We start from the raw sequence: 24,846 nt of genomic DNA on the forward strand, positions 1-24,846 counted from the left end.
GCTATTTATACTTTAAATATCGATGTGGTGTCTTTGCATGAAATAAACCTTTTAGTAATTGTTCCTTTGACCAACACAAATATAACTAAAGAAACTTAATAAAGATTTTAAAATACATATCTGGTCCAAAACTTAAAGACAGTAGTACAAAATGAAATTATGGTGGGTGAAAATCATTTTTACGTCTACTTTGCTTTAAAAATCAAACTTCTCTCTAACATTGAACAATAGTCATTCTTCTCCTTTTACGTCCATTGACTTTTTTAATACCTATATTTACCCTTACATATCAACCCCCCCCTCTCTCTCTCTCTCTTTTACTTTTTTAAAATTATGATATTTTTCTTTCATTTTATAAAATTTATATAACAAAAGAAAAATTATTCCTGAGACAAAAAAGAAGAGTGAGAAATAGTAATTAAGTAATATGTTCTATAGTGAAATAAATGGGCAGAATAAAAATAATTTAATTTAATTTATAGTAATCGAAGCTCTAATATATATTTATAAAGTGACAATAAAAGGGAGTAAAAACTTTATAAATATTTGAATGCAAGTAATACAAAGATAATGAATAAAATTATAGATAAATTTATAATAGAATTCCATATAGATAAATGAGTTTTAGTCACCATTAATGAAATAAAAATAGAAATAAATTTTCTATTTATATTGTAAATGCATTCTAAATTATAATTTAAATATTATTTTATTAATGGCGATCAAAAATCATTTATCCATATAGATGATAGAGAATAAGAGAGAGCGAAACTTAAATATATATGTATGCACCACTTGGATATACATACTTAATGTATGTAATATTTAAATAACAATCATAAAAAAATTGCATCATATTTTGTAATAAAATTATTAAAAGAATATTTAAATTATAATATTAATAAACTTAAGTGAAAATCTATACTAAGATAGAAAATTATTTAAACTATATGTAAAATGTTTATTTAAAAAATAAAATATTATGCTATATAATATTAAAGTGTATTATATAGATGGAGAATTAAAAATGTTAAGGGCAAAATTAATATTGCATAAGAAGGGGTGAATGACTATTGTTCAAAGTTAAGGGATGATTTTGATTTTTAGAGCAAAGTTGGAGGGTGTAAATGATTTTGGCCCAATTATGGTGATAACATTTTGGCAGCCCTGCTTTTGTATCTAGTAATATAACTGGACCACTTTTTTCACTCATTTTACTGTACTTCTCTTTTCCTTCTATACTTCCTTTGCTTCCAGTCTTCCACTAAGGAGACAAGTATTTAACTCAGTTTACTTGCTTCTTTGAGTACTTCTTGATTGAAATCAAATTGTAGAGATTCACCACTTATTGATTTGAAGCTTGGTAGATTTCCTGATCACAAAAATGCACACAGTTTCAAATCCCTCGAGATTATGACTAATTTGTCTTCAAATTTACCAGCTAAAAGAATGAGAACTGCAGGTTTGAAGTATCAGACACCATATTGCCAGGTTCAAGGTTGTAGGAAGGATCTTAGCTCTTCTAAGGACTACCATAAGAGGCATAAAGTTTGTGAAGTTCACTCAAAGACTGCTAAGGTTATTGTAAATGGCACTGAACAAAGGTTTTGTCAGCAATGTAGCAGGTTAGTAATAGTTATAACCTTCCATATGTTAGTATTTTGTTCAAAAGTGAATGTGCACTAGTATTTCTTAAGTCTGTAATTTGAGTACAATTCCTTGTAGAACAAATTTTTGGTTTGATATTAGTATGTATTTTTCTAAATTCTAAGTCTTATAATTTGTTTTGGTTGCTAGAGAGTAGAGACCAAATGTGTTTCTTCCTGCAGATAATGTAAATCTGGCTTGCTTCTGAATTTGTAGGTTTCATTTACTATCTGAATTTGATAATGGAAAACGCAGCTGTCGTAAACGTCTAGCAGGTCATAATGAGCGCCGAAGGAAGCCTCACACAGGGAGGCGCTCTGATATGGAGTGCCTTAACATAACTTCTACTCAGCTTTTTACTGATTCCTTCTATTCCATTCAGAAAAAACTTGCAATTTTTTTTTTTGTTTTTTTGTTTTTGACCACTATAGGAGTCTTTGATTGTTAAACCATCTTCTTCTGTGATGTTAGGATTTCTACATCAGTTTTCTTTTATGCATTAAGGAAATTGCTGTTGAGGCCTGAACCTAGAGGAGAGTCACCTGATAGTGACCTGATATCACAATTGATCAGTATCAACTTGTATTCTTTGCCTTTTTCAGAGATGTGTTCATATCATTCGATTTCATATGCTTTTTGTGAAATGTTTACAGAAAATTCACAAATTCATTTTACACACTTCCCAGGTTCTGCGGGTACCAAGTTTCGGGGAACTTCTTTTGCTATGTCATCCTCTCTTTGCCAAAATGTTCTTGGCAGCAGCCTTCTAGATCAACCAAAATATGAGATGGACTGGTAGAAGAATGTAAAGTTTGAAGGCACTGGTGATTATAGCCCTCGACTAACCATGCCTTTCGCAAATGGACACTCAAAACCAAAACCCCTTTGCACTTCATACCATACCGAGAAACAGTGTCCACCTCTTCACGACGAAGAAATAACTGCTCTAACAAGAAGCAAAACTGATGAGAGTAGCAAGTCCTATATGCATGATATAGAAGGATATGATTTTGGTACCTGCTCTCTATTCCAAAGTTCCTCAATAGGAGGTGAAGTCTTGAATGTTCTGGACTCAATCTCAACCATTCAGGGGATTTCTGGGATATCAAACTCGGGCTGTGCTCTCTCTCTTCTGTCATCTCAATCACAAGATTCATCAAATCAATCATCTCTAATTCCCACAACAAGTCACATAATTACACAGAGCAGCAATGCTCATTACAATGTGACACACATATCTGAAAAGCTCCTGGGAATTGGCCCTCAGGATTTATCCAGTAGAGTGCCTGATACGTTCAATTCAGTTGGGGTAAATTCTGGAGAGTGTTGCTTGGAACAGATTCTAGTGTCTAACAGTAGCAACAATTGTTTCATAAATGGGATCATTCAAGGATCCGAATATGTAAACGCCAAGGACCAACTTTCTTCTGAAGATGATCCCACGATTGATTTGCTTCAGTTGTCACCACAGCTTCAGTGAGTGGAAATATCAAAGGTGTTTCATGCAAGAGAAGCAGGACAGCAATGCCAGAATCACTTGATCAGGTAGTTGAATAATATGCATTACCAGAATGAGAGTCCTACTTTTGTACATCTTGTATGTGTCCTGGTTATGAATAGTGTAACAGCTTGCTAGCTTTAACAATTACATAGCCTGCTTCTTTTTGGTTGCAAATAATCGGCTAGTGGATAAAATTCTGTTTCGTGTAGAGCTAGCTACCAAATTATTGGAACTTTACCTATAACTTTGTAAAATATTACTTGAAGAGTTGAAGTTTGTGGTGACGCGTAAGGTATTTCTAAGAGTTGAAAAGTACTGTACTTGGAATTAGAATCTTACTATCAGGTAAACCTGATAAAGATGGATGAACTGTCCTAGCAGTGGCAGTCCCCTCTTCTACTAACTTGGACTTGATATAGGGAAGAGTTTTGCCTCCCATTTTAGAAAACAAGGTTGACTAGACTGCATGATGTTTCCCAAAAGCTGATTTTGTCCTCTATTTAGTGTGTGTGTTTACATTTGTGGATATATCAGTGAGAAGTGCGACGCTAATGTTTTGGAAACAGCATCTCTACTCCCTCGGGTAGGGGTAAGGTCTGCGTACTCACTAACCTCCCCAAACTCCACTTGTGAGATTTCACTGGGTTGTTGTTGTTGTTCGTTTTCACTAGAGTTATTTTTTTTTTCCTTATGTGCAAGCCAGGCCATGGCAGATTACCTAAGCGTTCAATCTGTGGCTGGTTGTCGCAATGTATTACATGCCTCTAGTTTAATCTGTTAGTGTATTTTTGGGAGATGGTAAAATAAGTTAGTGATATCACTGGTCCAGACAAATTGCCTTATTATGTTTCCCTTCTTACCATTAAACTTGATACCTGTAGATGCAAATTTCTTTACATTAGTCTAAACATCTGTCCCAAATAAAAATAGTCATTCAAATAGACATAAGAGGTGGAAAAGGATTCTCAAATAAGGGACACTATTAAGTGGACTTGGAGGGAAGCAAAAAAAGTGTGCAAATTTCTTAATAAACTGAAGACCATAAAATGAAAAAGGTTATTTGGGACAACATACTTTAACGAAATGAAGTTTACTGCTATGGAGTTGGATAACAGATTACTCCATCTATTACAACCCCCCCCCCAAACCCCCCCACCCCCACAACCCCAATGTACTCATAATATCCATCTTTTCTCTCATTTCATGTATTTTAAAAGTTTGAGTTTTATGCACTAATAATGTAAAAAATTTAACATAAGTCACTAAAAAAAGTATTAGAACCAAGCTAACAAAATTTTGAAAGTGCTCAACTGAAAATTTTCTACCAATTCTTAGAACCATGTATAGTGATAACTTCAAATAATTGAGTCGGTGATCAAACATATTTTTTATTGTTGGATAAAAGACATATACAAAACCGTTAGAACAACAATAATAATCTTGTCGTACTTAGAGGCGGATAGTTTTTTTTAAATGGTTGAAATCTTCTTCACGAGCAGACAAAAGAATAATAGCAATACCACTATCTCCGAAATTCAACTAACCCACAGCAACATAACATCTAAAAAAAATTGCTTTCTATTAATAGATCTGTGATAGATTTCACCTTCGGACTAATGTCTCTCTTTTGTTTTCAAAAAAGAAAATTGCTTTCTTGTGCTCTTTGGTTATATTTTCCAAATGAAAGAACCTTATTTATAGGCTAAGAATTTATTGAAAATACTTAGTAGGCGTTTGGACATAAAAATTATAATATTTTAAAAAGTAGTTTTTGAAATTAAGTTGAAAATTGGTAATTACAATTAAAAATTATGTGAACATGCATTTCACTTAAAAAAAAACATTACAATTATGTGAGTGAGAAACAATTTTTTTCCTGAAAAAACTTGAAAAATGGTCAAAATCATTTTTGATTTTTGTAAAACTCATTTTTCAAAATCTCCAAAAACTTATAAATTTTTATGGACAAACATGTTTTTGAAGAAAAATTCCGAAAAAAAACTTCATGGACTCGAATTCTTAAACAACATTTAAAGGAGTTAATGAATAAATTCATGACTTTTAAAATAACAAATTACACTTGTAAGATCAAGCATATATCTAGGAGTTCAAGAATGAATCTAACAAAATTTTCAATCCATTCACCTTGGAAAACCAAAAGGCATGAACGTATTTAAAAAATTCCATTATTTCAAAATATTTGACACAAGTTCCTACAAAAAAATAATTATAAGTAATTATATTTAATCGTATTAATTGATAACTTAAAAAAATAGTGAATAACATAATATAACATGTTAAATCATATTAATGGTGTAACAATTCATTATACTACATATGTGTATAGCTCAAATTCTTGTTTTAATGCCAATATTCCACCTAATTTCTCTGTTGCTTAATTTATAAATTGGTGTATCCAAAAAAAATAAGTGAAATTCAACAATAGCCAGATTTATAAGTGGTAATTGAAAAATAACCCCGATTTCAAAAGTAATCGAAATTTAGCCACTTTTCATGTAAAGATAAATCTGAACGAAAATACTGTTCAAAAGCTGGAAAATATTCCAGCATAATATACTGGAGTTCCAGCATAATATGCTGGAAGTTCATACACATGTGTTCCAATCTCCAGTATATTATGCTGGAATTTTCCGTGTGCTGGAGTTCCAATATAATATGCTGGAAGTTTATATACATGTACTCAAATCTCCAGTATATTATGCTATAACTTTTCATGTTGCAGCAAAATAGTGACTATTTTTTAATAATTTTGCAAACGCTGATTATTTTTCAATTACCAGTCTGAAAATTAGCTAGTCCGTTCTATCTTCACAAAAAAAGAAAGGCTTTTAAATTGGGCCTCCACATTCTATACGAACTCGTTTAGAGTTTAGACCCAAGCTCATAATCCATCACCCGACCGCTTTCCCTTGACCGTTAACTTTGCGGAGTTGCGGTAAAATCTTTTTTCACTTCCGTTTTTTATTTTCCTTTTCTCATTTTGTTTTTATATCCACTGCACTCTCTCTGTTTCTCTCTCTAGGGTTTTAACCCAGAAGAGGACTTCAAAAATCTCGGATGCGAAACTCGCTGGATTTCAATTCAGATCGTCGAAATCAGTTTAAATTGACAACTTCGGACCTACTAATTCGTAATTTAGTATGCATTGTAAGTGTATATTTGTGCTTAAATTATTTGCTTTCTTTTACTGGGTATGTTTGTTACTGTCATTTGAAAATGCTTGCAATTTAAAAGGTGAGTTTTTTTTCTTCATCTTTTTCGTCTTTTTTTTTTTTTTTTTTTCGTTTGGTTTTTTATGCTTACTAATTTGGGATTGAGATGCAGTTGATTGATTCATTATTTTGTTAAGTAAATTTTTCTGTGGAAAGTTTGAAATCCTTATTACCGTTTTTGTGTGTTATAGAATATTTGTTAATTGGAGGGAAGAATGTAGAAATTCCTTAACACTATGAAGCGTTTTGCTGCTTTGGGCAGCTGTAACTTAGACTCTGGAGAAACAAAAATGAGAGGAATAGATGAATTGGGGGCGGGGGGCGGGCAAGGTATTGGGCGGTGGGTTTGGTTCCTAAGGTCTTCTTAGTTAGGGATTAAGTTAAAATTTATCCTGTTGTTATTTGGGTAAAGATTTCATACCTGTTAAGTATTATTTAGAATGTGCGTTTAGGTGGTTTTGTTAAATATGAAAGTTATCAACTTTATGGACATTCCTGCATGCCTTATTTCTTCGTCGCTGAAACTGTAAATTTTGCAGTCTACATAGTGGTGATAGGCTTTGCTGAAAGAAAAAAGATAAAACTTTTTAATCTTGTTAACTGGAGGAGTCATATCCCTGTGGAGTCTGATTCCTTAACTTTGGACGTGTAGTATCAATGCTGAGATTAGTTGATTACCTTGTCAGTTTTTTGCATTGGCTTCTCCTTTCTTCTCTTCCTCTTGTTTCTTTCTCTTCATATTTGTAAATGCCTGCAAGGTCATGAAAATTTGTTTTTCGCTACTTTGCTGGAATTAGATTTCTTGAATTATTTGAATTGAAGGTTACAGTTTGTCTTTAAACGGGCTGCTGGATGAGTTAATTTGGTGATCTGCACGTCGGAACTCTCTTGGACCGCCAGGTGGGATCGTGCACCCAAGCATTGCTAATTCTATTGATAGCTGGCTGTTTGAGATGTATGGTCAGGGTAACTATGCCACTCAGATAGGTCAAAATGCTAATACGTCTAGGCCTCCATTGCAGCAGTGGCCTCCTCCCCCTCCCCCTCCTCCTTCTGCCTCTCAGGCTCCACGTCCACCTATGTTGCCACATGGTTATCCACCAGGACCACAAGTTGGTCAGCGTGGCCCTCCTACATATCAGCATGCCCATCATGGTGTACGTCACCCTAGTCCACCTTTTCCAGTTCCAACAAGTGGAAGCAATTCTAGTCAATTTTATGCACTACCTCCTCCTCCTCCTCCTCCCCCATCTGCACAAGTTCATGAAAGCTCCCCAATGCTGCAATCTCACCAAGTTCCTGTGCAGCATTCACAGTGGAATCCTAGTATGCATCATGTTTCACCTGTAATAGCTCCGGGTGCTCATAGAATTCTTCCACCACCTCCATCACTAGGTCAAACGCCTTATAGAGGTGCATTTCATCAGCCATCACCAGACAGTATGCAAGTTTTTCTTCATAACCTTCCTCCTCCTCCACCACCACCACCACCACCTAATTCGCAGAACCCTGGTTTATCCACACCTCCCCCATTTGATCCCTCCATGCATTTGAAAAGTCATGATTCTCATGTACAACCTGCAGTTCCTGGTCCTCAGCCACCTTTGCCGCCTTCACCTCCTGGGGATCCACCTCTTCCACCATCTTCACCACCTCTCATATCTTCCACTGAAAATACTAATGGTGCTAAAGATGAAGGGGCGTTTGAGCACGATGGAGGGATTGTTAACAGAGAAGATTTACCGGTAAATAATAATTTGGCTTCAGATCTTCCATCTTCTCATCCTAAGCCTGTATCACTAGCATTTCCAGGAGAAGCCTCATCAGTTCAACTTATTAATTCAATAAACTCAGCTCCGTCTCATTCCGCTGCTGATTCTGATATGGAGATGGAAGGTTAGTGTACTATATACTGTTTGTATGCTTTACATGCCTACTGTCTATTGCTTATTGCTATTTGATGCTTCTTCTATCCCAATATATAGAAGTTGTTTGACCTAGTACAAAAATCAAGAGAAAGATGAAAAAATGCGAGTTCAGTATTTGTTGAGGGAAACGTGGCCATATGTTGTCTTTGCCCTATTGAAGAATATAAACTGAATAGGTCCTTCATATTTTTTTTCAAGATACATAAGATGTATTAAAACTTTCTATGTATAAGTGTATGTAGCCTTTCAGAAGAGACCAAACTACCTAACTTTTGGAACGGTCAGCATTTTATGGCAAGGATTCTAGCATATGTTTCCTTTGGGAAATGATCTTCGCTTTTACCTGTAAACTCTTCATTTGGGTAAGGTTTGCTTCAGTCTTATTTTCTTTTGTGCTAGCCTAAACCCTGAACTACAAGGACATCTATGAAAGACAGATAGTGGACACGGTGTCATAACTTTAATGTATAAAGCTACATTGCAATCAGTCTGGTGGAGGAAGCACCAATCAATGTCTAATTAATTGCCTCCAATATTATCTTTCATGCCTATTTTAACAGAGGAAAGGTTTAAGAGGTCTTCGTACTAGAGTGCCCGATGCAGTGTAAGGAGCCTGAGTATGATTCTGATGTTTATTTAGAAAAAGAAAGATCAGTGAGATTCTTCCTATCTCAGTTAAAGAATGTGAGGTGATTGAACTATTTATTTCGATTTATTGATTGCTATAATCCAGTTATTTGTCAAGCTCTATTTTGCACTTGCCACATCAATATATTCTTGTTTTCTTTGCAACCTGTTCATTGAAACCTTCACATTTCTTTATTGCCTAGACGCTTCATTTTTTCTGATTGATGGGTGTGAAAGTTTGTAGTCATCTGATCTATCTTGCTTCTCTGTTGGACTATCAGATGATATCACCCAGCTAGATGAAGATCAACAGATCCATCCTTTTGGGGCTGAGAAGCAGTTAAAGGATAGCTTGGCCGAAGATGTACTACATCGAAATTCATCGTGTTGTGGGCCCTTGGAGCCAGAGGAACAAAGACAAGGTGCAAACGTTTATGCCAATAGAGGGTGTGACCTGAAAATTCCGTGAAGTGACTCATGTTAGAATAGCTGACACACGTATCTTTTAGCTTTGTGCTTAGTTCTTTTCTAACTCTGAGCATTCATCATGAGTACGCAATAGAATGTCTATAATTCAAAATACGTTAGGAAGCTACCACTAATCTGAAATCACCTTCAGCTGATATGAGATAAAGACACCCCTGAAACATTTAATTGTTTATTTTGGGATATCTTTTTAGGAGTATTTTGACCTTATTGTAAATTTATATTCCAGTAAAAATATAAACTTTTAATGTTATATTATTGTTACTATTATTTACATGTATATAACTTATTTTCACTTTTATTTTACTTTGGTATAATGATGAGATGAGTTGAGCTTAAATAAAAAAACATGGTTAGTGAGGATACTTATAGCCAGCCCTAACTTGATTGGAAATAAGGCGCAGTTGTTGTAGTAACTTTAATTTTTTGTTTTGATTCTGATGATATATGATTTGATAGGTGGTCCTATCCCGAGTAAAGGAGTGAGGTTGTAGTAGGTTAAAGGCTAGCTTAAGGATAGTCTAATTGTAATGAATCCTTTAAATGCTAACTATAATGAATCCTCTTAACAATGAATTGAAATGAAACTTAGTAGAGCGTAATGGATGCATAGGATTCATATAGCCGGCCCATCTAATTTGGATTGGGGCATACTTATTGATTGATTGGCTGATGAGATTATTAGAGTTTGACTTTGATGCAAAGTTGCCTTCTTTGTGTTTGTATCCTCTTACATCTTCAGTCTCTGCAGATTCTCCATATCGTGCTCCATCAAGTTTTCAGGAACCCTCTTCTGAGGCCAATGGTTTAAACAGGGATAGTGTACCCGTCTTGGATGATCATGTGCAGACATCATCTTCTATAGAGAAAGATATGAGCCATCCTAGTGCATCACCCACTGATAAGGGAGCTCATCTTGAAAATATTCGCAGTCAGCTCATGGAAGTTGCCAGTCCTTTTAGGCTTATTCAAGGCTATGCCTCGGATGACAGTTTAGATAATGCTAGTGAGAATTGTCATGGAAATCTTGGCCCTTTGACAGTTCCTCCACCTAGTGAAGTTGTTACTATAACTGCCAAGACAGATACTGGGAAATCACCCTTATCTTCAGTTAAACCTTCAAATTCTGTTCCCAAAGATGATAAAGAATCTTGTGCTGCTGTAAAATTTGAGGATTCCTTTGATAATGGTGTTGGAAATAGATTATCTTTGAAGACTGATACTGCTAATGAAGGACCTCATAGGGAAAATATTTTGAGTGTTGATGATAGTGACAGTTTTGATTTGCTTAAGGAAGATGCGAAGGATAAATCTCCTATGCGGAAGGTTGATGAGTATGGGAGATTGGTTAGGGAGGGAGTAAGTGACAGTGATTCTGATGATTCACCAAGGTATAAGCGGAGACGTGGAAGAAGAGGAAGAAGCCAGAGCAGAAGCCGCTCTCCTTATGATAGGAGGAAGAGGAAGAGTCCACGGAAGAGACAGGAGAGGCGGGGTCGTTCTCGGAGGTACTCATTTTAATTTGCTTTTTCCTATGTTTCTGCTCAATATCTCTTCTGTTGATTTGATTTCTACTGTAGTTTTCGATGATTTTAAAATTGTCAATGCTTAAACTTTACAGCATCTCTCCAAAGAGACGCAGAAGTAGAAGCAAGTCACCTTCTAGGCGTGGGTTAACTTTTGGTGGTGACAAAATGAGAAGGGACAGAGGTCATCTCCCACAATGTAAAGACTTCCTTCGAGGCAAGTGTTACTATGGAGCATCATGTCGATATTTCCATGCTGAGCTTGACAAGAGTGGTGGATCAAGATCATACAGGAGCAAACATCTGCACCAAGATCTTCTGCCTATTTCGAAGGATTCTGATATGCACGATTTAAAGGATCTGGATGATTTAAAGGATTCTCATGCGCATGAAAATTTTGGTACTACTCTCGAGAAATCGGTCCACAATCATGATAAATCCCAAAGCCAGGGTATTCCTGATATGGAAGTGAGATATATGAAAGAACCTGAGCCTACTTCTCAGCTTTATGGGAAAGAGAATCAAATGGAACTTACTGTGAGTCCAGTAATTGTTGCTGAAGGGCAGAAGCTTCCTGGTGATGATGCTACTGGGGAAATTCCCTCTTCAGTTGGAACTATAGGAATTCATCAGTTTGAAGATCATGTCTCTGATCAGATGCTCCTAAATGTAGATGAGAAACTTAAAGAGAACTTTGATTCGTCTGTTCCGGAGTCATCATCTGTCCAGACATCATCAATGGTCACACCCGTCCAGCTTCCTCAATTTGCGTCTGCTAAGGAGTCATGCCCGTCAATTGTACTCCAGACAGCACCCTTATCAGCTTCCTTTTCTTCACTTCCGCAGGCTTCAAGTACTGCATTTACTCAGCAGATGCCCAGAGATCACAACTTGCCCCCACCATTTAATTCTGCATATATGGAAAGTGTTCCTCTGTATCAAGCTCCATTTCCTCATCAACCGTCTCCATTCGCTGTACCTCTGAGTACCTCTTGGAATTCTCTTCCACCACGTCCAGCACAGTCACAGCCACCACATCCTCCATTTGTGAACGACTCCTCTGGAAATGCAGCTGGTGGACAACATAATGTTCCTCGGGGATATTTTCAACCAAATATAGTAGTTCCAAGAAATGACTTCTATTCGAGCCCATTGCCTAATATTCCTCAAGGTGGTGAACATCATGCTTATCTGCAGACTCAACCTATCTATTCTAGGGGTTCACCAAATAGACCACCAGCTTTCCTTGGCGAACGTCTGCCCGTTGGTGAACTTCCTATTCCATCTTCTACGAGTTACCCTTACATGCAACAGCCGCACTGTGTTCCTCAGACAGCTGGTATTTCTCGACATCTTGTTGAGCCTGGAGGTAGTTCCTCTATGTCAAGGTATTCATCTGATTCGTTAGACCAGAATCAAGCTTCTCGATTGCCTGACTTTGTTGGATCCAGAATTTCAAGTCATTTCAACCCTTATGCATCTACATTTGACCAGCCACTAACCACGAAATTCAGTTCGGATCTTTCAATACATGGAAGAGATATGCTCCCTAGTAATAAATACGGTGCATTTAGTTTGAGCAATATGCCAATTGATGGCCATCATGCTGAAAGCCTTGGTTCACGGAATATTACCCCACCATCTGCCCGTGCAGCTGGAGGAATGTTCAACCAGCCAGGTGGTAACCAGTATGACCCACTTTACGACAGCATAGAGCCATCTACTAGCTCACTTAAGAAGTCTGATCCTGGTCAAAAGCGTGAAGTAACTGATGGCTCGGGTGGTATGTTAAGGCTCAGTGGATCCAATGAACCACTGGATGTTGAAGTAAACAAGAGGCAAAAAGGAGGTGGAGCTATTGCATTTACCGCATCAGCAGAAAATGATGAATTTGGTGAGACTGCTGAGGCAGAGGTAGGTGCTGTTGAGAATGGAAGTCCAAGCGATTCCAGTGATGGAGAGGATGTCCCTGCAGGAGAGATTGAGATCGAACAGGTAAAGCCATCGGGGGAGAAAAAGAAAAGTAAGGATTCCCGATCTATGAAGCTTTTCAAGAGTTCAGTTGCTAATTTTGTAAAAGAGCTGTTAAAACCATCATGGCGCCAAGGTAATATGAGCAAGGAGGTGTTCAAGACCATAGTCAAGAAAACTGTTGACAAGGTCTCTGGAGCTATGAAAAGTCACCAAATACCCAAGTCTAAGGCAAAAATCGACCATTACATTGACTCGTCACAGAGGAAATTAACTAAACTAGTCATGGTATGACCTCTTCTTATCTCTACTGTTTCACAAAGACCCTTTTATGTGTTTAGTTTTTGCCAAGGGTTTTAATCTGTGTGGCCCAACCAAGTTTAAACGGGTTGTGTTACAACCTGTTGATTGACTTGACCCAATGGGTTGAACCTGAAATGACCCATCAAACGATTGGGTCAAAACGGGTCAACATAGTGTAACACTGTAACCTGACGGTCAAGATACAAGCTATACCAAAACATACAAAATCAAATTTGGAGATCGGAATAATGTAAATGTGGAAGAACTTAAGCTAATAAAAAAAATTACTTTAGCTTTCACATTTTTTTTCAAAAAGCAACAAAAAAAGAGGGAATGTTGGGTCATGCTGGGTGTGGTAGGCTATAACTCGTTATTTGACACATCTTGACCAAACCCATCTTGTTTTTGTTTAGGGTTGAATCAAGTGTTTGCCTACTGAAAATTTTTAGCTTGTGTCTATCATTAATGTGGATTGAGTTTACGCTAAAGTGAATGTGCTGGGCATACTTTTTAATAACTATCTTGTGTGTCTGAAATAGGATTATCCTTGAAGTTGAATATTACAGTGCTTATCACTGTTATTTCAAATTGTACCTTTGTTTATCAAATTTGCTATTCCATAGAGACTTATAGTGTAACCTTGGTTGTGTAGGATGCTGATACTCTGATTAGAAGACATTATGCAAATTCAATACAATGTAACTAACAGTTTGTTTTCCAGGGCTATGTTGATAAATACGTCAAGGTATAACTGTCAGTTTGTTGGCTGTTCCAGTTGGCAACAGCAGTTATTTTGCTGTGGTATTTGTCATTGCGGATGCTACTGCGCCACAGCATACAACTACTTATGCTTTGAAACAAAGTCTTGCCTGATGAGCATTGAGCAGTTAGAGTTGCATTGCTGCTTAGGATAAAAGCTCATATGCACGAGTATGCCCAAAATATTGATGCCTCCATATATTTCCTGAAACGAGAAACAGGGTATTTGGGATTACTTTGCCAATATCTACAATCAAACCCCAAACGTGTTGACCCTTGTACGAAGTGTACTATCTCTGCAGAAGTACGGGACCTCAGCAGCACATTGAGAAGGGCAAAATGTATGTATTAAGTTTCTTTTTAGTTTAGTTTTGTTTCCTTAATATATATCCTTGTTGAATGGGTGTTGTGTATACGAATATTAATAGCAAGCCTGTTATTGATTTTTTCTGCGTTATTGATATTCCCAGAATATTAATAGCAGCAAGCCTGTTATAGTTTTGTTTCGGTTAATTGTGAGGATAACTGAAAGGTTCTAGTTAGATTTTGTATTTATTTACTTCCTAATTTTGGAATGACCCGTGAACTCTTAATTCGTGTGCACTTCATATAAAGCTGCTTACTTAAACAAGTATGTAAAATTATGGAATATGAAATAACTCCATTTGAAAAAAATAGAGGAAGGAAATAACTCCCCATCTTAACTATCTCACAATTGACGTTCTTGAATATCGATTATGTGGAATGTCATCGACCTGCTTGTAAAACTTCTGTACATCTAAAAACCAAAATTTCGTAGTCATGATGTTTTGGCTCCTATAAAACTTTTCGAGAATTTTCTCTAGCTGATTTAACTATGAGATTAGTATTTTTAGTGTTGATCGCTAATAATATGTAAAAGTTTCTTAATGACGACGACCTCCAAATCATAAGCTTTACTCTAAAGCGAATGACTTAAGGATAAAAATGTTGGTAGTAATTCTATTCACGCAAAGGGTCAAATATACCCCAATATTTTCGAAAATGGTTTAAGAATACCCCTCGTTATACTATTGGGTTATCTATACCTTGCAGTCATACTTTAGGTTCAAATATACCCCTCATTTAAACGGACGGACATGTGTCATTGTCCTGTTGGTCAATTTTAAATATCTCCTAATTAATTAAAAAGACACATTATCCATACCCGAATAATAATTTTTTTTTTGTAAAAACTGAAAAAAACTAAAAAAATATTTTTACTAAAAACTGAAAAAAATGAAAATATTTTTTTTCAGTTTTTACAAAAAACTGCTTGAAAAAAACTGAAAATATTTTCTAAAATAATATTTTTGTAAAAACTGAAAAAAAAAAAACTGAAAAGCAATTTTCTAAAGCAATTAAAAACTGAAAAAACTGAAATATTTTTAACTAAAAAATGAAAAAAAGAATTTGTTTTTTCAGTTTTTACAAAAACACTGCTTTAGAAATTTGCTTTTTAGTTTTTTTTTTTCATTTTTTACAAAAATATTGTTTTAGAAAATATTTTTTAGCTTTTTTTAAAGCAGTTTTTTTGTAAAAACTGGAAATTTATTTTTTCATTTTTTTCAGTTTTTAGTAAAAAAAAAAAATCAGTTTTTACAAAAAAAATTGCTTTAGAAAATTGATTTTCAGCTTCTTCTTTTTTTTTTTTCAGTTTTTTCAAAAATATTTTTTTAGAAATTATTTTTCAATTTTTTCTAAAGCACTGAAAAAAGAATATTTTCGTTTTTTTCAGTTTTTAGTAAAAATAATTTCAGTTTTTTCCAGTTTTTACAAAAAATAATTGCTTTAAAAATTTGCTTTTCGGGTATGATTAATGAGTCTTTTTAATTAATTAGAAGATATTTAGAATTGACGAACAGGACGATAACACGTGTCCCTCCATTTAAATGAGGGGTATATTTGAACCCAAAGTATGACTGCATGGGTATAGATAACCCAATAGTATTACGAGGGGTATTCTTAGACCATTTTCGAAAGTAGATGGGGTATATTTGGCCCTTTGCTGTTTTATTTATTTTCAGGCTGAGAAGGTTTATAGCCCGTTTGGCCAAGGTGGAAAAATTAGCTTATTTTGAGAAGTGCTATTTTTCAAAAGTACTTTTGGCGAGAAACAATTTGTGTTTGATTAATTAATTTAAAAGTAGTACTTCTAAGTAGCAATTAGTGTTTGGCCAAGCTTTTAAAATATGCTTCCAAGTGTATTTTTCTCAAAAGTGCTTCTCCAAAAAGTACTTCTCGGTAGAAGCTACTTTTTTCTGCTTCTCTAATACTGCTTCTGCTTCTTCTCATAAATACTTTTTCTCTCTTAAAAGCTTGGCCAAATACTTTAAATTTGAAAAAAAAAACTTTTGAACTTGGAAAAACTTGACCAAACATGCTATTAGATTCATGGCGAGGCCAAAGTTGGAAGCACGTAAACTTGTATACTTACCTGGGATATTTTAAATTGTAATGTTTGAGCTCGAATTGACGTTACGCAGAACTCTCAAACTACCATAATATACAATATTATAGAACTAACAACTCGATGAGTATGATGTTCACTCTAAACACACTTTTATGTCATGAGGGTCCAGCTCATAGAGCCTCACACATCCAAAAACACTCTTTATGCCTAGATTGCTATATCAAAAATTTTAAATTTTACACTCGTGGATTTTATATTATTCCAAAATACTAAACTTTTTGTATTTATACCATTTTATTTTATTTTTTTTATGTTTTCTAAAAATAAAAAAAAGAAACAAATTTGCACAAATTGGATAAGATTGGTCGGAAGGATCCGAATCCCCAAATGATTATGGATCGGGTTTTCGAGCAAGACAATCTTAAAAATACCAAAATCCCCGCTGTATTTACCCGAAATACTCTGGTCCTTCCACTTCTTACTCAAAAAAAAATCAAAATTCGACTTTCCATTTTCAGTTCTCTCCAACGCTCAACAGATTCAACTAGGTATCTTTCATATGCTTCAAGTATACTGGAAAAAGTTTTTTTTTTTTTCCATTTTCTCTGATTCATTTTACGATTGAGTATTTCGATTAATACAATTTTGTGTTTTCTAGGTTAAATCTACATAGGCATTGTCTCGTATTTGTGTAGGATTCATAAATGTGACTTCTATAGACTTGAGTATAGATTACAATCTCTATAAACTAGCTAGACTGAGCTTACCTGCGTTGACCAAATTGTATTTGACTGTGCGTATATTGCTTTGTTTCCTTTTGGGGAATGTAAACAGTTGTTATTAAGGAAGATTATGAGCATAATTAGTGTAGAGTTTATGGAATCTTAAAAGTGTGTACTTTTTAAAATTTAGCTTTTTTTGGTATTTCAGTTTGCATATTTGGATCAGAGTCGGATCCAGGATTTGCAGTTTATGGGTTTCTATAGCGACCTTAAGTTAACCATAACAACTGGGAGTCTCAGTGAAATATTTATGGGTATTTTATATTTAGTGGATTTCTTAATACATATACAAAGTCTAAGCAAAAGATATTGGGTTCATGTGAACCCATATCTTACACTAGGGATCCATCCTGATTTGGATGCCTGTTTCTACTACTGAGTTGGGTTACAATGACACTTCTGTAAGTAATATAGCCACGTGCTTGACTGCATGGGAATTTTGCGGAAAAGTTTCTAGCTGGTTTCATGCTTCCACTTTTATTGCAAAAATGCACTATTAAACTTCAGTCATAGCCCAATGTTATTCATTGGAACTTGGTTTAATTTTATTGCAGGAACTTCCTGTTAACGTTGTTGCATCCCCTATTGAATGAAAAGGATGCATAGCAGTAGGATTGTTATCCAGGCATTGCCTGCCCCTGGGGCTCCAGACTACTGGGATGCTGAGAAGGGTAAGGGTGGTACTAAACTGAGAAAGCTGAATAGCAAAGCTGCTTTTAGCAGAGGCCATCATAACAAAAAAGTTGATGACCTCATTCCCTGGCAGGCAAAAAGAATGAGAAACAAGCAAAATAGGAGGGTATTTTGTATTGGTAATGCTGACCACATATTAAGAGCTCCATTGAGGATCATGGGTCAAGAAAAAAATTCACATCTCTGGTCTTCTGAAAATATCAAATCAAGTACAAAAGTAGGAAGTTGCATTGCGGACTTGAGTGCATGGAAGGTAAAGAAAAGAAGAAGCATTCTGGAGAGCAAGTGTATTGCCTCGGAAAATAATGTAACTACTTGTGAACAGGCAAATGATGCTGCTATAACAGGGAAGAATCCTTTAGATAAAGGTATAAGTTCAGAAATGGGAGTTGCCACATGCTATGAAGGAGATTTGGTGATGAGCAGTAGTGAGATAAGGGCATGTCTGTCCAAGAATATATGTGATGGGGCAGAAAAAACTAATTGGAACAATCCCTCTAAGTCTACTGGTGCTGATCGTGATGTGGAAACTTGTAGTGATAGGTGCGGCAGTGACATTTCTAAGGATCATATTTTTGTTACTTTGGAGTCGAAGTCTGTCTCTGAAGTTGAAAATCGGGATGAGACAGTTTCTAATGTAGGCGATACTTTGACTACTGAACATGGTAATTTTGTTGAGGTCAATAATGCTGCAATTGAGATGAGGGGTCTGCATAGACACCCAAGGCTGGAAGTGCTGATAACTTATTCCAGGAAGAGGAGAAAGAATTCTAGTGCTCCCGCAAGCAGTTTATCATCTATCATGACGGATGCTGCCTCCTCTTTTCCAATTATAGAAAACAAAACAAAAACCACCAGCTCAAACCACTACCAAGTGTCTTTATCGTACTGCTCCGATAATTTGCCTGAAGAAGTAATTACTGGAGGCAGTACCTTGTTGACGGGTGTGCAACAACTGCTATTAGAGAAGGTTCCTGGTGACAGTTCATGCTCTGAAGCTTGGAATAAAAAGGAAATAATTCAACTTGATGATCAGAAAGAGAACATCAACAGTCCAATGGTTTCTATCAAGGATGAGTGTCCAATAGACTCCAAAGCAGAAAATTCTGAGCAGGAGAATATAAATGAGGCAGATGCCACTGTGAATGTGGCATATGAAATTGAATCTACTAAAGAGAGTTCACATTGTGCAAGGTCTTGTGGTCTTAGGGCCTCCAATGACACTAATAGTATGATCACAACAAATGAACCCTTGAATGGGGAAAGACAATCAGCAACTGAAGACAGTCCTCATTCAAGAACGAGTGCTTTTGTAGATGGGAAGACTCAAATCACAAATATGGCTATCATCCCTCCTTTGGGTGGAGTGCTTAATGCACCTTCTAGTAAGAAGCTTCTTGTACTTGATGTAAATGGATTACTTGCTGATATTGTTCCGATTCGTCATGTTCCATATAATTTGAAAGCGGATATCATTGTATCAGGGAAAGCAGGTAGAGTTGGCCAACTTTTTATTTCACCTTTTAGTTTTACTTTCCTTTTAGAAATTATTCTAACTGGATTGTATCTGCTGTGCCAGTTTTTAGAAGGCCTTTTCTGGAGGATTTTCTGCAATTCTGCTTTGAGAGATTCAATGTAGGTGTATGGTCATCAAGGATCAAGTACTCTTCAAACTTTGCTTACTCACCGTAGTACATTTATTGGATATATTCGGTAGTTGAGATGTGGACTCGTATGATTATATCTGTCCCGTGTATGTTGTTGAAAATTTTGCAGGAAGAATATGGAGTTGGTTCTAGATGTTCTTCTGAGAAATGCCAAGCACAAGTTGGTCTTTTGTTGGGTAAGAATTTCTTGCTTCTCATATTCTTTCATGATGTGGTGCTTGTACAAATGCTCAATTCTTGGTGTTCATAGCAGAGGACTAAAAGAAAATCTGGTGATTCTTGGACTTTAATATCATTTGAAAAAGGGAAAGTGCATGGTGAAAATTAGTTATATTTTCTGATTTTCTCCCAAGAATTACTAATGCATGGTTACATAAATGTGGATATCAGGGGGAACCTAGGAATACCTGCCTTGGTATTAGAATCAGACTCAAGTTGAGAACACATGAGTTATTGGTCTTGTTTGTCTAAGCACGCATACTGTATTTCTCATCTCAAAGGATAATTTGAGGATTCAAATACATATTCTACTTCATTTGACTATAGAAGAAGGATTTTCATTCATGCCCAATCTGAGGGATTGAAATCCATAGATAGTGATTAGAAAAATAACTAGATATGATAATGAAGCTTGATTGTTGCACTACTTTGTCATATATGCATCTCTTTTGTTTGCTGATGCATGGATTTCTGAATTATCAATCCAATAGGAGTCTCAATCCTTTTCCCGCTCATTTCCAGACCCAATAATCGAACTGCTCTAGATATAAATTGGTGGAGGGGTGGCCAATTATTTAATTTCCTTTCAGGCTTGATTGCCGTTCTTTCAAGTTACCCTTTCAAGGCTCAAATTCTACGACAGTTGGTCACTCTTCCCTTTATATGTCCGGTTATGTTTTGGGCCTTCACGAATGGGATGTGTTATTGACCTTTCATAGTGTGAGAAAATAAAACAGCTAAACTCTTTTCTTCGCGAAAGAAAATGAGTGGCTTGGAAAATTTTGCTGGTTCGGGATGAAAACAAGTCCCCATGATTGCCACGTAGCTTACTGAGTATTCTTTCATTAATTCTCCCCTGCCCTTATTCCTCAATGAAACCAAATACATAAGGATACATATGGTGCCAACTTCCCTCTGTTGCCATGCTCTACAACCTAATACTTTCTGGGCTCTAGTTGAATTCCTGAGAACTACATTAAGTCTGCTGCTTGGCTTGTGAAATTATGGTTTTACCTTATTGCGATAGATGGAGTTTCCAAACTAGTGGCTCATTCTCTCTTGGATAGTTATTTTAAGATCTGGTAACCTAGTTCGATAAACACTTTTGATTGAACATAGTTAATGTTTGTGGCTCTACCCACTTGATTGATGTATGAACTAACATATGGAAATGTCTTCCTAATTGCCAAGTAAGATCGATAAATACTTTTTGTTGTTTTTTTGTTTTCTTCTCGTTGGGAGAATAAATGTTATGTTGGAGAAGTTCTAATTTCCATCCTGCCTTTTTTTTTTATTTTGGTTTTCTTTGTACTCATTTATTTGTTTTTCTGTTTGCCTCTTTTCATTTATTCATTTAAAAGTAGTATAACAAACTTGAATATTATGTAGGATCAATCCCACTGCACTGATACAGGTTTTCCTGTTGTCGGGAAAAGGAGGACCAAGCCTATTATCTTGAAGAAGCTTAAAATGTTATGGGATAAATCTGAACCAGATCTTCCATGGGAGAGAGGTGAATATGATGAGTCAAACACACTTTTATTGGACGACTCTCCTCACAAAGCCTTGTGTAATCCAGTGAGTTTTAATCCTTTCCTCTTCCTGGGAAATTTAAATTTACTGCATGAGCAAAATTCAATAAGTTTCAACTTGTATTTTCGTTTTTGCAGCCAAATACAGCAATATTTCCAAATTCATACCATTATTTGGATGAGAAAGATGACTCGTTAGGTGAGCTTCCTTCCTTCTCCCTCTGTGTGTGTGTTTTCTCTTGCAAAACTATCACAACTACAGGGGTAGGTGAGTCAGACATGTCAATTGTGAACTTTGTTTCTTGGGCTTCTTCATTGAGAGTCTGGTGATGGTTGAACCTCGCGAGTACTGGTGATGGTTGGACCTCGCGAGTATATCATGTGTGTTTTCCGATGAATAATGCAAATTGATACTGAACTCTGTTACTTGGAATTTCTTTGTGCTTTCCTTTTGTACAAGGACTTTTTGCTATAGTATTTGCTTCTCCAGGATTCATACTTCCAAGTTCCAATTATATGATTAGTTAAAATGCTTTACACTACTATATGTGACCGCTTAAACGGCTTGGGTCATTCCTATCCTGTATGGGGTAGAGATGTGGGTTTATGATTGTCGTTACCCTCTTTGTGTATGCATGACATGAATTGTATTCAATCCAATTCATGCTGTTAGAAAGTATGTAACTTCATTTTGTTTATCTGCAGCAGGGCCCGGCGGTGATCTGCGTGTTTATCTTGAAGGATTGTCCATGGCAGAAAATGTTCAGGAGTATGTAGAGAGTAACCCATTTGGTCAACGACCTATCACTGAAAAGAACGTATCTTGGCGTTACTATCGCAAGGTTATTGATGCCGCGACATATTTACAAGAAAGCGGTACTAACAAATTCTCAACTTATAGATGTCGATATTGATGGAAAACTTGATTTTCGCAACGTGTGTTTTTTGTATAAAACCTATAGTTGGCTCGGTAGCTTTTTGATTGATGTAGCTGGGATATCTACCTTATTACAATGGGCAACAAGTCCAACAACGTAGAATACTTGCCTTTGCTTTGTGGGCGTACACTCAGCGGACACGTCTAGAAGCAGCTTTTTGCACGGCATTTTGCATATACTTACCTCATACCTAACCCAAACGACTAGTTATTTTTGGCCCAACCAAACTATTTAGGAAGCAAGTTGTATATCGTAGGGTTAATTTTTGTTGTAAACTTGTTCTAGTCCTTGTGACCATGCAGATTAATCTGTTATGTATTGTATACAGCAGTAATAGAAATATTCTTACTCTTACTGATCTTTGTACGAGTATCTACTTTTGCTCTCATATTAGTAGCTTCTTGATGCATTCATAAACTCCCATAACAGTAATTAAGGTACAATGCAAAAGACTGGATGTCGACTTGTCAATCAACTCCAAATAAACTGCCATTTGATAGACGGAAATGTGAGTCCGGTATTGACCTTTTTTCAATAATTTAGATTTGTTAGTTTACAGCATGTATATAGCGTAGTATTATCCCTGAATCTGAATCCCAAGCTATAGGCGGCTGGTCGAAAAATTAAATTATCTCACAGTGACTAGACCCGACATTTCTTATCTTGTGAGTGTTGTAAGTCAGTTTATGAATTCTCTCTGTGATAGTCATTGGGATGCAGTTGTCCGCATTATTCGATATATAAAATCGGCTCCAGGCAACGAGGTCATGAGCAGATCATTGGATACTCAGATGCTGATTGGGCAGGATCACCTTTTGATAGACGTTCTACGTCTGGATATTGTGTTTTAGTAGGAGGAAATTTGGTGTCCTGGAAGAGCAAGAAACAGAATGTAGTTGCTCGGTCTAGTGCAGAAGCAGAGTATCGAGCAATGGCTATGGCAACATGTGAGCTAGTCTGGACCAAACAATTGCTCAAGGAGTTGAAATTTGGTGAAATCAGTCGGATGGAACTTGTGTGTGATAATCAAGATGCCCTTCATATTGCATCAAATCCGGTGTTCCACGAGAGAACTAAACACATTGAGATTAATTGTCACTTCGTCAGAGAAAAGATACTTTTAGGAGAGATTGCTACAAAGTTTGTGAGGTCGAATGATCAACTTGCAGATATTTTCACCAAGTCTCTCACTGGTCCTCGTATTGGTTATATATGTAACAAGCTCGGTACATATGATTTGTATGCACCGTCTTGAGGGGGAGTGTTAGTTTACAGCATGTATATAGTGTAGTATTATCCCACATTGATAGAGGAGTAGTATGTCCTTGTATAGTATAGCTATAAATAAGGACCTCTTGTATTGTATTGTTCATCCAATATCAATAACATATTTTCTCCCGTGCCTTCTCACAAGATTGTTATTGGACAAGTTGAAGTTACTTGATGGACTCAACATCATTTTGATTTTACAGGTTAGATTATTTGGAAAAACAAACTCTAAGTTTTTTTTAAAAGTCTTCTGTTAGGAAAACTCTAGGATTGCTAATCTTGCCACTTGGGAAAGAGAACTAAAATCCCAAGCTATCAGAACCAGTAGAGATCAAGACTTTGCTCCTCCCCTTCCTAGTCACTGTTTGGATCACAATTCTTATGTTAGAATCGATTATTCCAAGACCAAACCTATCTATCACTTAAACCCTTCTCCAGTATGCATACTATTAAAATTTTCTGGTAACACCAGTTCTCTTATGTGGGACTGAGGCGATCAAGTCGTTGCCTTTGGGCTTCGGTATTTTTACGAAGAATTAACCCAGATAGCCGCCCACCTAATATTAAGCTATAAATAGCCGGCGGATATATAATATTATATACAATTCATGATGCATAACTATGTATATTTAATGTATAATCTATATACCGTCTAAAAAAAGTAAGTATTGAATGTGACGGGCTATATGAGTAACAAGTCATAATGCGAGTTAATTTATGAAATTTCTGTTTCCTAACAACCTGGTATCCGATTCATTTAACTTGCGTCTTGTTGTAACTTGTAAAACAATATTATCTAATATAAACAATATATATCAACTATTGTGCAACGTGCCTCCGTAGCATAGTGGTAGTGCGTTCGCTTCGTAAGCGAAAGGTCGCGAGTTCGATCCTCGCCGGGGGCTTTTATTTACACGATTTTTTTGAGCCAACTTTCAGTTGGGTAAGCAGTAAGCACTAAACAGAAATTTTTGCTTCGTTCTTTGGTAATTTCATATAAAACTTAAATGCAAGATGCTCAACCGCGAGTTAAGGTATGATTTGGTTAGAAGAAATGAACTACTATCCTCTATCCCATTTGCAAAACGGCAAGGGCCAAATATACCTCACTACTTTCGAAAATAGTTTAAAAATACTCATCGTTATACTATTGGGTTATCTATACCCCTGCAGTCATACTTTGGGTTCAAATATAACACTCATTTAAACGGAGGGACACGTGTCATCGTCCTGTTGGTCAATTCTAAATATCTCATAATTAATTAAAAAGACTCATTATTCATACTCGAAAAATATATTTTTTTTTTGTAAAAACTGAAAAAAACTAAAAAAAT

At 36.0% G+C, this 24,846-nt stretch overlaps 2 protein-coding genes, 1 non-coding gene and 1 pseudogene across 5 annotated transcripts; all 4 read left to right on the plus strand.

The window, feature by feature from the left end:
• The first annotated feature begins 1,224 nt into the window (after positions 1-1,224).
• Positions 1,225-3,430, plus strand: LOC104090247 (uncharacterized; annotated as a pseudogene).
• A 2,693-nt stretch (positions 3,431-6,123) lies between these two features.
• On the plus strand, positions 6,124-14,574 carry LOC104090240 (zinc finger CCCH domain-containing protein 55-like). The gene is made up of 6 exons (XM_009595300.4): positions 6,124-6,316; positions 7,204-8,277; positions 9,218-9,358; positions 10,174-10,930; positions 11,044-13,207; positions 13,944-14,574. Exons 2-6 carry the CDS (start codon positions 7,335-7,337, stop codon positions 13,971-13,973), a joined length of 4,035 nt encoding a protein of 1,344 aa, XP_009593595.1. The 5' UTR covers positions 6,124-6,316; positions 7,204-7,334; the 3' UTR covers positions 13,974-14,574.
• Positions 14,575-16,809: 2,235 nt separating this feature from the next.
• Positions 16,810-22,597, plus strand: LOC104090226 (uncharacterized). 3 transcript variants are annotated; one of them, XM_018768748.3, is made up of 8 exons: positions 16,810-16,960; positions 17,749-17,865; positions 17,961-19,380; positions 19,467-19,548; positions 19,664-19,730; positions 21,163-21,351; positions 21,444-21,504; positions 22,011-22,597. In XM_018768748.3, exons 2-8 carry the CDS (start codon positions 17,854-17,856, stop codon positions 22,217-22,219), a joined length of 2,040 nt encoding a protein of 679 aa, XP_018624264.1. In that variant the 5' UTR covers positions 16,810-16,960; positions 17,749-17,853; the 3' UTR covers positions 22,220-22,597. The 3 variants fall into 3 exon arrangements, with proteins under 3 accessions (XP_018624264.1, XP_018624261.1, XP_009593578.1); XM_018768745.3 differs by having other exon boundaries at positions 16,834-16,960; positions 17,749-19,380; XM_009595283.4 differs by having other exon boundaries at positions 16,835-16,960; positions 17,749-19,380; positions 22,014-22,597.
• A 1,748-nt stretch (positions 22,598-24,345) lies between these two features.
• TRNAT-CGU (transfer RNA threonine (anticodon CGU)) lies at positions 24,346-24,417 on the plus strand. Its single transcript has one exon. It is a non-coding gene; the product is annotated as a tRNA-Thr (tRNA).
• The last annotated feature ends 429 nt before the right edge of the window (positions 24,418-24,846 follow it).

This window comes from Nicotiana tomentosiformis, chromosome 6 (genome assembly GCF_000390325.3).
Source record: "Nicotiana tomentosiformis chromosome 6, ASM39032v3, whole genome shotgun sequence".
NCBI lineage: Eukaryota > Viridiplantae > Streptophyta > Magnoliopsida > Solanales > Solanaceae > Nicotiana > Nicotiana tomentosiformis.